We start from the raw sequence: 12,154 nt of genomic DNA, 5'->3' as shown, positions 1-12,154 counted from the left end.
CAGGACCAGGCCCACAGAGATGGCACCAACTCAACCTTCTAAGGGAGAAGTTCAATCAATAAGCTGCCCAAAGAAAGGGACTCAACAGTCTTTCTGGTAACTAGGTTTTAGCAATAATAAATTCCCCTGCATTTCTTTTCAAATGCATGTTTGATTGGAACGGCTTCCCAAGTCACTTGTCTAGATTTTTATCATCCTGACAGCTCATGATACTGGCATTTTTTTTCTCTTGAATATGCAAATGTGTAGACGCTTTGAGTAGATGGATATCCGTAAGTCAAATGAGCTCATTTTGCTTATTTCTTGTGAATAAATTGGAAGCCGAAGTCTTCTCCATCAAGATTTAAATCAGGCATTTTTCTCCAAGGCCGTACAGCGCTGTTTCTCTTGCTGCCTAAGCAATTCCAATCACAAAAGCAAATTGCCTCCATGTGGATTCCTCCAGGAGACATCAGCGAGAGAGAAAGAAAAATCTCCTCGCTAGGGACTCTGAGGTTTTCATGGTAGACAGGGGTAAAGTTGTTGGAGATTAATTATTGAAAATAAGCCATGCCTCATCCCATTTCCCCTCTGAGGATCACATGCCATCTAACAGACAGCTGTGTGGAGTAGCTGAAGAAAGCTTCTCCATGGGAACCTACAGGGAGTGTGTGGTAGAGCCGGGCGCAGCAACGGAATCTCCTGGCTATTGATGGCATAGTCTCCTCAGTCCCAGCCCAGGCAAAAGCAGGCTCAGAATGTACTGGGATAGAGGATTCAAGATTATTGACTCTACGGGAAGCTTTGAAGAAGGTTCAGAGGGAAGCAGGCCTCTTACATTTGCAGATGGGACTGGGCAGAAAGAACACAATGCGCTGAGGACTATGGTAGCCTTATGGGGACAGCATGGCAAAGAGCACTGAAGAAATGAACAAGAACCATCCTGTTCTATTTCTTTCACTCCAGTGCTCCAACCAACATGGGATAGATTTATTCTGAAGTAAAAGCTTTTTTTTTTTTCACCCTGTTTTGTTTGTTTAGGAATCCATTGCCTATTAAAAAAAGAGAACCTTAGTTAAAGTGTCTTGGAAAAGCAATAGTTCATTTTCTATAATTACACTTGGAAAGCTGCCAATAATTAGCTGTTAGATGTATTATTTTCCATGACTACTGTCAAATAGCCCTTCCTTCAACTGGTGTGTTTTCATACACATTGATGACCTATTTAATAGATCATCACCTAAAGCAGCTAACTCATCAATAGTATTCTTGAGAAGAGTTCCATACAGCATTGCAGGAGACCACAAGCCAACCAGACTCATGATCTTTGAACTTGATCAGAAAGACACAGTTACCAAATGAGTCTAGAATTTCAACGAGGAAGAAAAAGACAATCTCACTGAGAAGTTGGTGTATATTCATAGCCCATAAATAATACTTTTCTGAAGTAAGGCACAGAGATTAGTCCAATGCACTAGTATTTAATCATTTTCCTGAGGAAGAAGAGTTTGATTATCCTCATTTTTGACAGACTTGACCCTTAGAAGTAAAACATGGGGATGCCCCGGTGAAGAGATGAGGCTTTACTGGTGAACAGTAATCCAATGGGTTGTTTTCAGCAGAGTTTATTGAAACATATACAGCCATTGCTAGCCTGGAAAAGGCACTGTACGCTGGGCATAAGTCAGATAGAATGTAGCATTTCAATGCCATTTCTGAAAACACGGGTGTCTTAGATGGCAACCACAGACTTTAAATACATGCATTTGCTCTTTTTTTTTTTTTAACTCCCTAAAAAGAAAGAAAGAAAGCATTCTTATAGAGATATGTATTAGAAGCCTTGGGTCCCAACTCTGGTTCCAGCCCGGCACTATTACAGTCAAGTTACTTGATCTGAACAAACCTCTATGTCCTTATCTGATACATGAGAACTTTGAAAGACTTGACTCCTAAAAGTAAAAGTTGACCGTAGTCGCTTCTAAGAGGTTTACAGGAGCCCGAAGTAGCCAGGCTTTAAAATGATAGAAACATCAGCTCCTGGGGGTTCTATTGAGTTCTAAATACCATGATTAAAAGGAGTCTTTTTGCTAACTGGAACGGTAAGCATCCAGCCCCTGTCAACTGTCTTTACATGGGCTTTACCATCTCTCATATGTTACTGTATTGTCAGTTTTGTCAAGAAAATATGGACTTTCTGGTTAAATACTGTTATTTCTAAATGCCACTTGGAAAGCAGACTAAACATGTCTGTGGGTGGAGCAGGACCTTTGACCATCATGGTGTGACCTCTGTAGAGATGCCCCCAGTCTTCTGCTGTGGCTCTATTGAGGAAAACAGGAAGTAGGTGATCCTGGGACCACAGCTCTATTTACTCTTCTTCTCACTGGGTCTCATTAACATATGTACACAGTAGGGAATTAGAGCCACCACCGTCAGGGGGATGGACACACTTTTACAGAAAGACAACAGGTAAAATAGAGGTTCTGCGTGAGTCGGGATCTTGATGAAGCGATAAAGTTGCATTGTGGTCAGTGAGGTCAGAGCACAGAGCAAGCGGAAGCTCGGCTTGGAGCCATTTTCTCCCCGGCAGCTTCGAAGGAACATTTCCGAGTTGATGGCGAAACCCAAGCCAAAGAGCACCCCAAGGTTTCTCAAGAGTCCAGCAAAAGGCGTGCTGTCAATGTGGATCCAGTCTGGGTTGGCACACCACTTTTTGGCGATGGGCACAGACCACAGCAGGTCAATACCGAGCAGTCGGAGAAGCAGGTAAAAACCGAGGGCAAACAGGAAGAGGAAGACGTTGGTCTTCAGGTACACGCTCAAGCTGGCCATGTGGACTCCTGGAGTGTGTTCAAAGGCCTCGGCTACTAGCATCCCTAGGAATTGGAAAGAGATACTGACATGAGCCTGTGACCCTGAGCCCTTCAGGAATCCCTCCCCTCTGCACCCAGGTTCTAACAATTTCCTAAAGTGTTTTTAGAAATACACTGAAAACAGATTAGTTCCATAGTCTTTCAACTACCTACACTGGCCAAGAAGGATCAGTCAAAAGTCAGAAGCACTGAATGACAACTCATTTTGCAGGCAGAACACTAAGCGATACAAAGCTGCCACCTGGTGAGGTTAAGCCATGCGTGCAATAAGAACTTAGCTCCAACCGAGTGTCTTGGCTGTGGGTTTCAGGGTCCTCATGAGGTCCTCCAAAAGAAGATGGAGGCACATGATGGTTTCGATGACCAATTCAGTTACACCTCAGAAAAGCTCGTCTCATCACACAGTCCTCCATTTACACCACTGAGAGAGACTGTGTCAGCCAGTGCACAGAGGCTCCCACGGTAGCATTTGTGTTAGTGACTTGATTCAGCTACCTCTGAAACCAGAAAGCTGATGACCGGGAACGTCTGACGATACAAAGCAGCAAACAAAGTGAAGTGAAGTGACACTACTGGATAGAAGAGGCTATATTTACCACCAATCACTCCAAGAAGGACCTGATGGGGGAAATGCGTGGCTATGAATACTCTTGAGATGCAGACGCTGATTTGAATCAACCAGAAAACACTCCACAGAAAGGACCAGGTCAGTCTGTGATGGAAGAATGGATACAAGCGTGAATAGCAAAGAATTCGTAACACCTATAACATTAGGTGGGTGAAACCTGATTCTTCCTCCCTACAGGAAACTTCCAGCTATGATGTAAACACAATTCTAGAGTCTTTCTCCTTGAACATGCTTTCATAGGATTCATAGGATTCAATGGGTTTCATGTGGGGCTTCACATTCCAAAATGCTAGCTCCTCGGATATTAATGAAGTTTAAAAGGTTGGGTGTTTAGTCAAAGTCCCAGGATAAGGCAGAGGGAGGTGAGCATGAGGTCCTGCTCCAACAGAGGAGCTATTGGCATTTGGTAGCCACGGGAGGGGAGAGTTAGGTTGTCTGTTTGCTTGTTTGTTTAAGAGTGAGATGCCTGGTAAGTCGACCATGTCTGCTAGGTCAGGCTCTACACCCAAGAACAGCTGAGTAATACAATTGTTCTTGATGAGTTTAAGACAGACAGACAGAGAGGAAGGGAAGGAGAGAGAGAGAGACAGAGACAGAGACAATGAGAAAGAGACAGAGACAGAGGTAAAGAGAGACAGGAAACACCCAAAATTGGGTTGGTAAGGAAGTTGTGGTGGATCTGGGAGAAGCTGGGGGAGAAGAGATCAGTATCAAGAAATTTGCAAAGAATTATTATAAATATTATTTTTAAAGAAGGCATTTTGATAACTTTGAAATAAGGAAAAAGGGACAAGAGAATTTCAAGTGTGGGGGAATTAGTATCAGAATAATCAAGAACAAACCATATAGGGTTTTATGCTCTGTCATTTGGGCTTCCTCTCTGCCTTCCATTCTCAGCAACATTTGGCAACATAGAAGAGGCAAACCTCCATTTAGGTGAAAAGCTCACGAATGTTCCACAGAGCCCATGACCTCACGGTCTGTGAGCTCACGGACTCTCAGAGGCTCTAACCATTGTATGAGATACAAAAAAATATGGAACAAGAAAATATACCATATACATTCAATTAGAAGCCCAAATATATAAAAAAAAACATGTGAAATATTAAAATCCAAACAGTTTATAAAAAAGCAGCTGTATTTAGTACCATGAATCTTCAGGTCTTTTATTGTTGACAACCAGACCAAAATTTAGTTCTAGCAAGACCAAAGGTTAAAAAGAGATGAGTCTGTCAGACAAGAGGTAGGCAAATGGAAGAAGCATTAACAAGGGCTTGTGAACATCAAGGTAAAGTGTAGGCACCCATTTATTTTTTAATTTATGTGTATGAGTTTTTGCCTCTGTGTGTGTGTGTGTGTGTGTGTGTGTGTGTGTGTGTGTGTGTCTAGTTCCTTTGATGTCCAGAAGAGGGTGTCAGATACCCCGGAGCTGCTATTATGAGTGGTGAGCCATCACGTGGGTTCTGGGGCCTTCCCCAGAACCCTTGGTCCCTTGCAAGTTTCAGCAAGTGTGTTTAACCACTGAGCCATCTCTTCGGCCCCCACTCTCTAAATTTTCAGAAATGAAGAAAGTATTGCTGTTACAAACATTACAAAGGAATAGGAATATTTTTTAGAATAAAAATAGTTTTTTAAGATTGTTAACTGGAGGGGAGAATGACCCACCCACACTTATTTTTTTACATTATTCAAAACTACTCTTAAGAAGTAGAATGTGTTTTCAATTCTTTATTTTAAAAGAAATGTTATATACTGGTATGGTTGTATACCATATTTAAGAAAAAAATTGACAAATTTCTTTCTGTAACTGAATTTTGGCCAGCTTGTCAACAGCATAACATTTGAGGATTCCTGACACGCAATACAGCTTTATTTTTCTTTTAAAATTGCTCAGATTTTAATATTTTCATAAGATTTTTTTTGCACATTTCTGCTTCTAATCAAAACTGTATACTTTATGACAAAGTGGTGTTTTAGATTACTGTAATTACAATGAATTTCAAAAAGAGAACAGAGGAAAAATCTCACTTTCTACAAATAGTGAGTTATCTTAAAGTTCTACATGCCTCTACACATTAAGAGATCTGTTAGCAGTAGGTCGAACATTCAAATTTAATTTTGCCTCTAGAATGTTTTAATTAAAAAGACTGCATAGATTTTAACGGCTAGAATATATTTTACTGATCTTAAAAGCATTGGGTGTTCAAAGTAGGGAGCATAATTTTACTAAATAAATGGATGCATTTAAGAGCTACGATGATCCTTAAAAATTTAAGTGAATCTTAAGGCAAGAGAATGTGCATGCAAAAATGTTTCCTTATGCAACTCTAGATGACTTGTTTATGAGGTACGAAAATAATAATTGAATTTTGGAATCCCAAAGGCATATTTAGCAAGTCATTAATCAGATAAACATTTCCAACTCAATTATAAAAGTGGTAATAGCTGTGAGCTAATTAGAACATTATCTTGAAGCAGAATATTCATTTTCCACTCATTCTGCTTCATGGGCTATGAAAGAATAGAATAAGCACATTTTGTTGAAAAACTGAAAATGTATTCAAATGAATGTTTACTAATGACCTCACATGCTCAACACTGACTTGCCAATGCTTCAGAAGCTGGAGCAAGCTGACCTGTGCAGAGTGACAGAGGACTCATCCATCCGGCTGATGGTGTAGCTTAGGGCAGCTGTTACCATGACATACCAGACACACGATGAACCCATTGCGTGGCCAGATGGACTTCCTGTAATGAGCATCATTTGTTCAAAAGGTGATTAATTATCAGGATCACAGATGAAACACTAGGATTGTGTATTTGTAATGAAAATTACAAACAAACAAACCTGTAGGTTATATGCACTACATAGAAGTAGATATAAACAAGACAAACTGAGTCCATTTGAGACTCAAATTCACCATTTCAAAAAACACTTTTTTTAAAAAAATAAAATAGGAAGAAATAGAGTAACAACTGCTAGAAATATCTATTTTTCCTCTTGGTCCCCAGAGTGTCCCACTCTTGATCATTTATAACATGGATAATAATGGTAAGAGTTAAAGTGTGACTTCCTCAGACAATTCCATCATGATATAGTGGGGCCACGCAAAGTTCTGATTATCATGAACTTACAACGTACATAATCAGCCATAACTTTATGTAATGCTACCTAACTTTCTTTAATGAAAATACACACACACACACACACACACACACACACACACACACACCCTTATCCAGAGTTTCAAGCTGAATGTGGGCGGTTGCACCCAAATCTAACACAATTGTATTTATTCTTCATATGTTGTTTTCAGTTGACAAGAAAATTGAAGTGCTTATCCTGGATCTTAAATCAATGCATTTTTCCTTAAGCTGACAGGCTGCCATTGTTCAGCCTGGGTTTACTGATTGACTTACAAACAACTGCTGTGTGTATGCAGAAACCAGAATGTACATTGCCAAACAACGGAGAATCCAATCTACAAAGACACTAAAGGCTCTCAGGCTTTTCCTAGTGCCAGAATGGATGCCTTCCCTGTACTGTTAGTTCTATTTTTAACCACTTAGACAAGGCACATAACTATTTACCTAGTAGAAAGTCACACAGGTTAAATACCAGATTATCTTGGAAAACAAAGGGCCGGTCCCCCCGCCCCCTCTTTTTGTTGTTGTTGTTGTTGTTAAACATAAAATTCACTGTAGGAATTCTTTCTCTCTCACTCCATACCCTGTGAAAAGCATCTCACAGTCTTAGGATAAAGCAAATGAGCATTTCAGCCACCTCCCCGGTTATCCATTGATCCACCCACCTACGTATCTCATATAAATATGAATTATATTTAATCCTTGACTAATAGGACATACAGTCTGAGCAGTCAGATATTTAAAGAATTCACTGTGATGTTCTGAATGCTGTGAAAGATGTATGTATACTTTTATGGAATCAAAGGAAGATATTCAGAAAATTCATTAGGAGCTCAGACATTTAAGGTTTGTTTCAAAGGACTGTCTAATGACACAAATTTTATACTACGACATAGCACAAGACAACTCTTTTCACATAAGCTAAAGCAATAGCATTGTCCCATATATATATGAATATACATAAACTTTTTACTGTCTTAAAGTTGTCTTCTACAATACAGATGCTATACTTAATACACGGAGTCTTGTAAGTTAAAAGGTTAGCCCTAATGTACACAATAAAGAACGATAAAGAGTGAGAAAATAATGATAGCGGCCATGTGTTCTGGCAGCAGGAGTACAAAGATGTCTCTGCCTTTCTTGTAAGACACCCATCTCTTCCTTATTTGTGAGATTCTCAGGAGAGCCAGAGCCACGAAGCTGCTGAGCAGCAGACGAATCAATGTTTCTCGAATCTTAATGTAGTTCTTGGGGAATTTGTTCTAGCTTCTTGGTTTTTTTTTTGTTTGTTTTGTTTTTGTTTTGTTTTGTTTTCATACCCAACCATTATATTTCTCCAAAACAATAAATACACAAGTATAAAATGATTTGGGAAGTGTTCTTCCCACCTAATCTTTCACAAGTAACAATATAGAATTTGGTAATTCATAAAAATTTCTTTCCTTCCTCAGTAGCAATTTTTACAATACATTTTAAGCATCCTCACCCATGACATTTTCCTTGAGATCGTAGATATCATATAATTATAGGCTGCTAATTGTAACTCACTTCAGTAAAGTGAGGCTTCTTTAACTGCTTACCTGGGCCTGTTTCGCATGTAGTAGGAAACTGCTCAAGACACGGGCTTGAGTGATTTGGGTAAATCTCAGTTTCTTGGATCCACCAGTAAGGACGATGGCCAAACAATATCCTGTGAGTAAACAAATATGGATTTCATATGTACTTAAATACAACAGTTGGCTAAATGGAGACCCACAATTCTTGTTAAAGAACAAAAAAACAAAAAAACAAAAAACAAAAAAACACCTCAAGTAAAGAATCAAGGGGGAAAGCTCATAATTAAAACACCCTTAAATAACTTCAGTTCTGGTCTCTCATCATGAGAGAACTTGGTAGTATCTGGGCTTTGGGAACACTTGTCTCCCATAACCAGGGAAGTCCTGTGGGCGCTTTGGGTACTTCAGTCAGAACTATCAAAATGGAACTTAGAACCATCAATCTCATTATCGTACTGCTAACTTCTTGGTTAATCATAGCATATGTGTTAAATGTGAAATCACTTGTAATTCAAAGTATATACTCCTATGCTTTTTGTAAGTTCTACTTATGAATCTGGTGTTTCAAGGTAACCAGTTTGTTTGGAAGATATTCTATATCAAAGTACATGCACCTGAAATGTGATCATTAAGCTAAGGTTACAAATTTAAGGATAATTTTTAGGAAAGATAAAACAAAACAGAAGTCTTACCATTTAAATATGAGATTGAACCAGTCCCCTATGACCGCTACCCATATCATCTTGGTTCCAACAGTCTGATTCAACTGAAACCAAAGTGGGAAGTAAATAGAAAAGATATTTCTGGGGTCTCCAACATTGGACATAAAATTTAGAAAATCATAGTAAGTCCGGTAGTCCTCCTGCAGATGCTGAATAATGAGCACCCCACTCCTATGAAGGAAATCCATCTCGATGCAGGTCTAAGCATGAAACAGGTGGAGCTGCAGAGCCCTGTGTCCGACTGTCTCTATATGGTACCCGTGTGATGCTGACCATCTGTGGAGCAAGCATGATGGTTCTCCACCCCCTAAAAGTTCATAGGCTTATGGCTTTAATGGGTGGAAAAGAGGTGCAGTACATGTTGATCTGGAGCAATTTAGGGGAACTTGGATTTCTTTGGCTTCCTCCCTTTGTATGAACAGTTGGATTGTGTTTGCTTGCAAATTTTCATACAGTTCATTTCCCTCAAGGGCAGACATTAGCAATCTCTACGCTTGGCTAGCAGACTACACGAATGATTATTCTGTGTCAAATAAGCCTCAAAGCCCTGCATTTTAGTTTCATTGAGTCTGTGGCTCTCTGACTGTTCTACTGGGTCTCTCAGGAAAACGATAAGAATGAACGTTTTTTATTTGAAAATTTTATATCATTTGACAGATTAATTTCTGATCATAGGTTTCAAAAAACAAATGATCAGATAGATCTTTACTATCAAAGAATAACAGGATATACATGGAACAAAAAAGAGGATACAGGGAGTGCATGAACTCAGGGTTCAAATGTGTTGTTTATATTTTTGACTGTGAGGGGAAAAAAAGTAGATTTCCTTAACTTACTTGGATAATAGAAGTATGTTTGAACTGAACTATTATTATTGTTGTTGTTGTTGCTGCTGTTGTCATTATGATGATGATGTATGAATGTATGTATGTATGTATGTATGTATGCATGTATGTATGCATGTATGTATGCATGCATGTATTGTGTGTGTCTATGGGCGCCTAGATAGTACAGTGTATTTGTAGAGGTGAGAAGACAACTTTCAGGCATCAGTCCTCACTCCAGGGAGTGATTATCAAGCTTGGGGAGCAAGCATTTTTACCACAGAGTGAGCCATCTCCCTGGCTCTACATTGTTTTTAACTGGCAAGAGAATACAATTAAGAGGTTCCGAAAACTGCACTTGTAGAAATCAACTCAAAGGGCTTCCCACCATTCAGGAATTTCCAACCATTTGGTTTGTTGATAAGTGTTCATAAGAAGCAAATGCACCCAAACGAGCACGTACATTGAGGTGACGAGGGTGCAGCTCGGAGACAGAGGTGCCACAGTCAGTGTAAGAAGTTGCTTGATTGTAGGGTTGGTGAGGAGTTGATTAAAGCCCTCCACACACTGAAGGTACAGCTAGGATGCACTTCCCATCCCTCCATTCCAACACTTGTCTCTGCTCATCACAGTCTCCTTTACTAGAAATGGTCTTCATTGACTACGGCTGTCACTATAAAACTCCTCTAGAGTTGTCCCCTGATTCTACAGCAATGGTTCTCAATGTTCCTAAATGCTGTGACCACCTTAATACAGTCCCTCACGTTGCGAGGATGTCCAACCATAAAATCATTTAGTTGCTACTTCAAAGCTGTAATTTTGCTACTGTTATGAACCGGCATGTAAGTATCTGATCTATAACTCCCCTCCCAAAGGGGTTGTGACCCACAGGTTGTGAACCACTGTTTCTACAGCAACAGTGTTATGGACATGCAGTTCCTAATGGTGCCTTGCTGACTTCTGTTGCTTCCCCTGGAACAAATGGATTGACTGGCCATTAAAAGGCCAGTTTCAAGGCACTTTATGGTGAGCGTAGTTCTTTTGATAAAGAGAAAATGGGGGGAAATTGCCTTGTTTCTAAGCTACATGGATTTAGTAGAATTGTTCTTAACTGGCAAATAGACACCTAAGGCTACCATAGGCAATGACCTTGTCTCATTGTCCCAGACCTACTGAATTCTTGGTGGTGGGGATCTGAGCATGGGTTATATAAAAATATTCCAAGTGATTCCAGTGTACAATCCAGGCTTAGAATGACTGAGCTCAAACAAGGCACATATGGCATCTGCCTTGACCAACTGAAGTCTACGCCTAAGGCTTTTTGTTTTGCATATTCAGGTTCTCTAATTTCCATAATTTCTTTAATGAGCCATGAGGAAGGACATAACTTCCTTTTATTCTTTTTCTAAGAAGTGTTTGAGCTACATAATTCATGATATTCATTTTCTTCAGAAGTGTCTTGTCCTTAAATCAGGGTGTAAATGCTATCAAATACATTTTGTCTTACAATTAAAAATTAAAGTTCGTGCTCACTCAACATTTTAGAGTCTATGGACTGTGATGACATCGACTGCACAGGGGCTCTTCATCTTAGGTAGTTAATTTAGACAGTCTCTGTGTCTCAGAAGGGCTCCAGTTCTGTAGATTACAGGATAATTAACTGAAGCAAAAAGGATCACGCTGTCCTTTTCCTTTCAACACAGTCTGCTAAATCTTCTTATTCTATATCATTTGCTAAGTCTTTTCATGTCTTGGCTCGGTGCACTGTCGCATCACTCTGGGACACTCTTTCAAGGGCATCATATTCCTTTGCTAAGGCTGGTGGCAAAAATGGCATACCTTTATTTTCTCTTAATCACAAGAACTAGAAATCTATGATAAGGGTGTTAGCATGGTTCTAGTTTCCTCTGTGGCCCCTCCTTGGCCTGTGGATGTCTGTCACCTTCTCTGTGTGTCTTTACCTTGTGTCCCCTCTGAACCTATCCCCATCTCAGTCTTGATCCTCCTTTTCTTTCCTGTCTTTGTGTTTCTTTTATTTCCTTCCCACTTTTCTTCTCCCTTTTGTCTTACTCCTTTTTCATACTAATTGTGGTTTAATTATCTGTCCAACACTGCTATTGTTATGTGAGACAGAGTCTCACGAGATCTAGGTTGACCTTCAATCTCCAATTCTGGGATTACAGGTATACCCCTACCACATCTGGCATTTTCTGGGTCTTCAGATCAGTCATGATCTTTACACTTTCTAGCCAAGGAGCAAAGGCATCTCTAAGACAGCCATGACTAGCATGGTATTTAGAAATCAAGCTAGCTGGGCGTGGTGGTGCACGCCTTTGATCCCAGCACTCGGGAGGCAGAGGCAGGCGGATTTCTGAGTTCGAGGCCAGCCTGGTCTACAAAGTGAGTTCCAGGACAGCCAGGGCTA

General features: G+C 39.9%; 1 protein-coding gene across 3 annotated transcripts in view; it reads right to left on the bottom strand.

Moving 5' to 3' along the window:
* Positions 1 to 1,440: 1,440 nt before the first annotated feature.
* G6pc2 (glucose-6-phosphatase catalytic subunit 2) overlaps positions 1,441 to 12,154 on the bottom strand; it is a 16,164-nt gene continuing 5,450 nt past the window's right edge. The window contains exons 1-5 of one of the 3 annotated variants that reach the window (XM_021194716.1): positions 8,876 to 9,174; positions 8,208 to 8,317; positions 6,117 to 6,228; positions 3,449 to 3,564; positions 1,441 to 2,855 (exon numbers count right to left, since the gene is read on the bottom strand). In XM_021194716.1, the coding sequence (XP_021050375.1) occupies positions 2,344 to 2,855; positions 3,449 to 3,564; positions 6,117 to 6,228; positions 8,208 to 8,317; positions 8,876 to 9,093 (1,068 nt within the window). In that variant the 5' untranslated portion in view covers positions 9,094 to 9,174 and the 3' untranslated portion in view covers positions 1,441 to 2,343. Of the gene's footprint in view, positions 2,856 to 3,448; positions 3,565 to 6,116; positions 6,229 to 8,207; positions 8,318 to 8,875; positions 9,175 to 12,154 lie in introns of those variants that run through there. The other 2 variants (XM_021194717.1, XM_021194719.1) reach the window with 2 other exon arrangements.

This window comes from Mus pahari, chromosome 3 (assembly GCF_900095145.1).
Source record: "Mus pahari chromosome 3, PAHARI_EIJ_v1.1, whole genome shotgun sequence".
In the NCBI taxonomy this organism is placed as follows: domain Eukaryota; kingdom Metazoa; phylum Chordata; class Mammalia; order Rodentia; family Muridae; genus Mus; species Mus pahari.
This window is presented reverse-complemented; position numbering and strand designations above follow the sequence as displayed.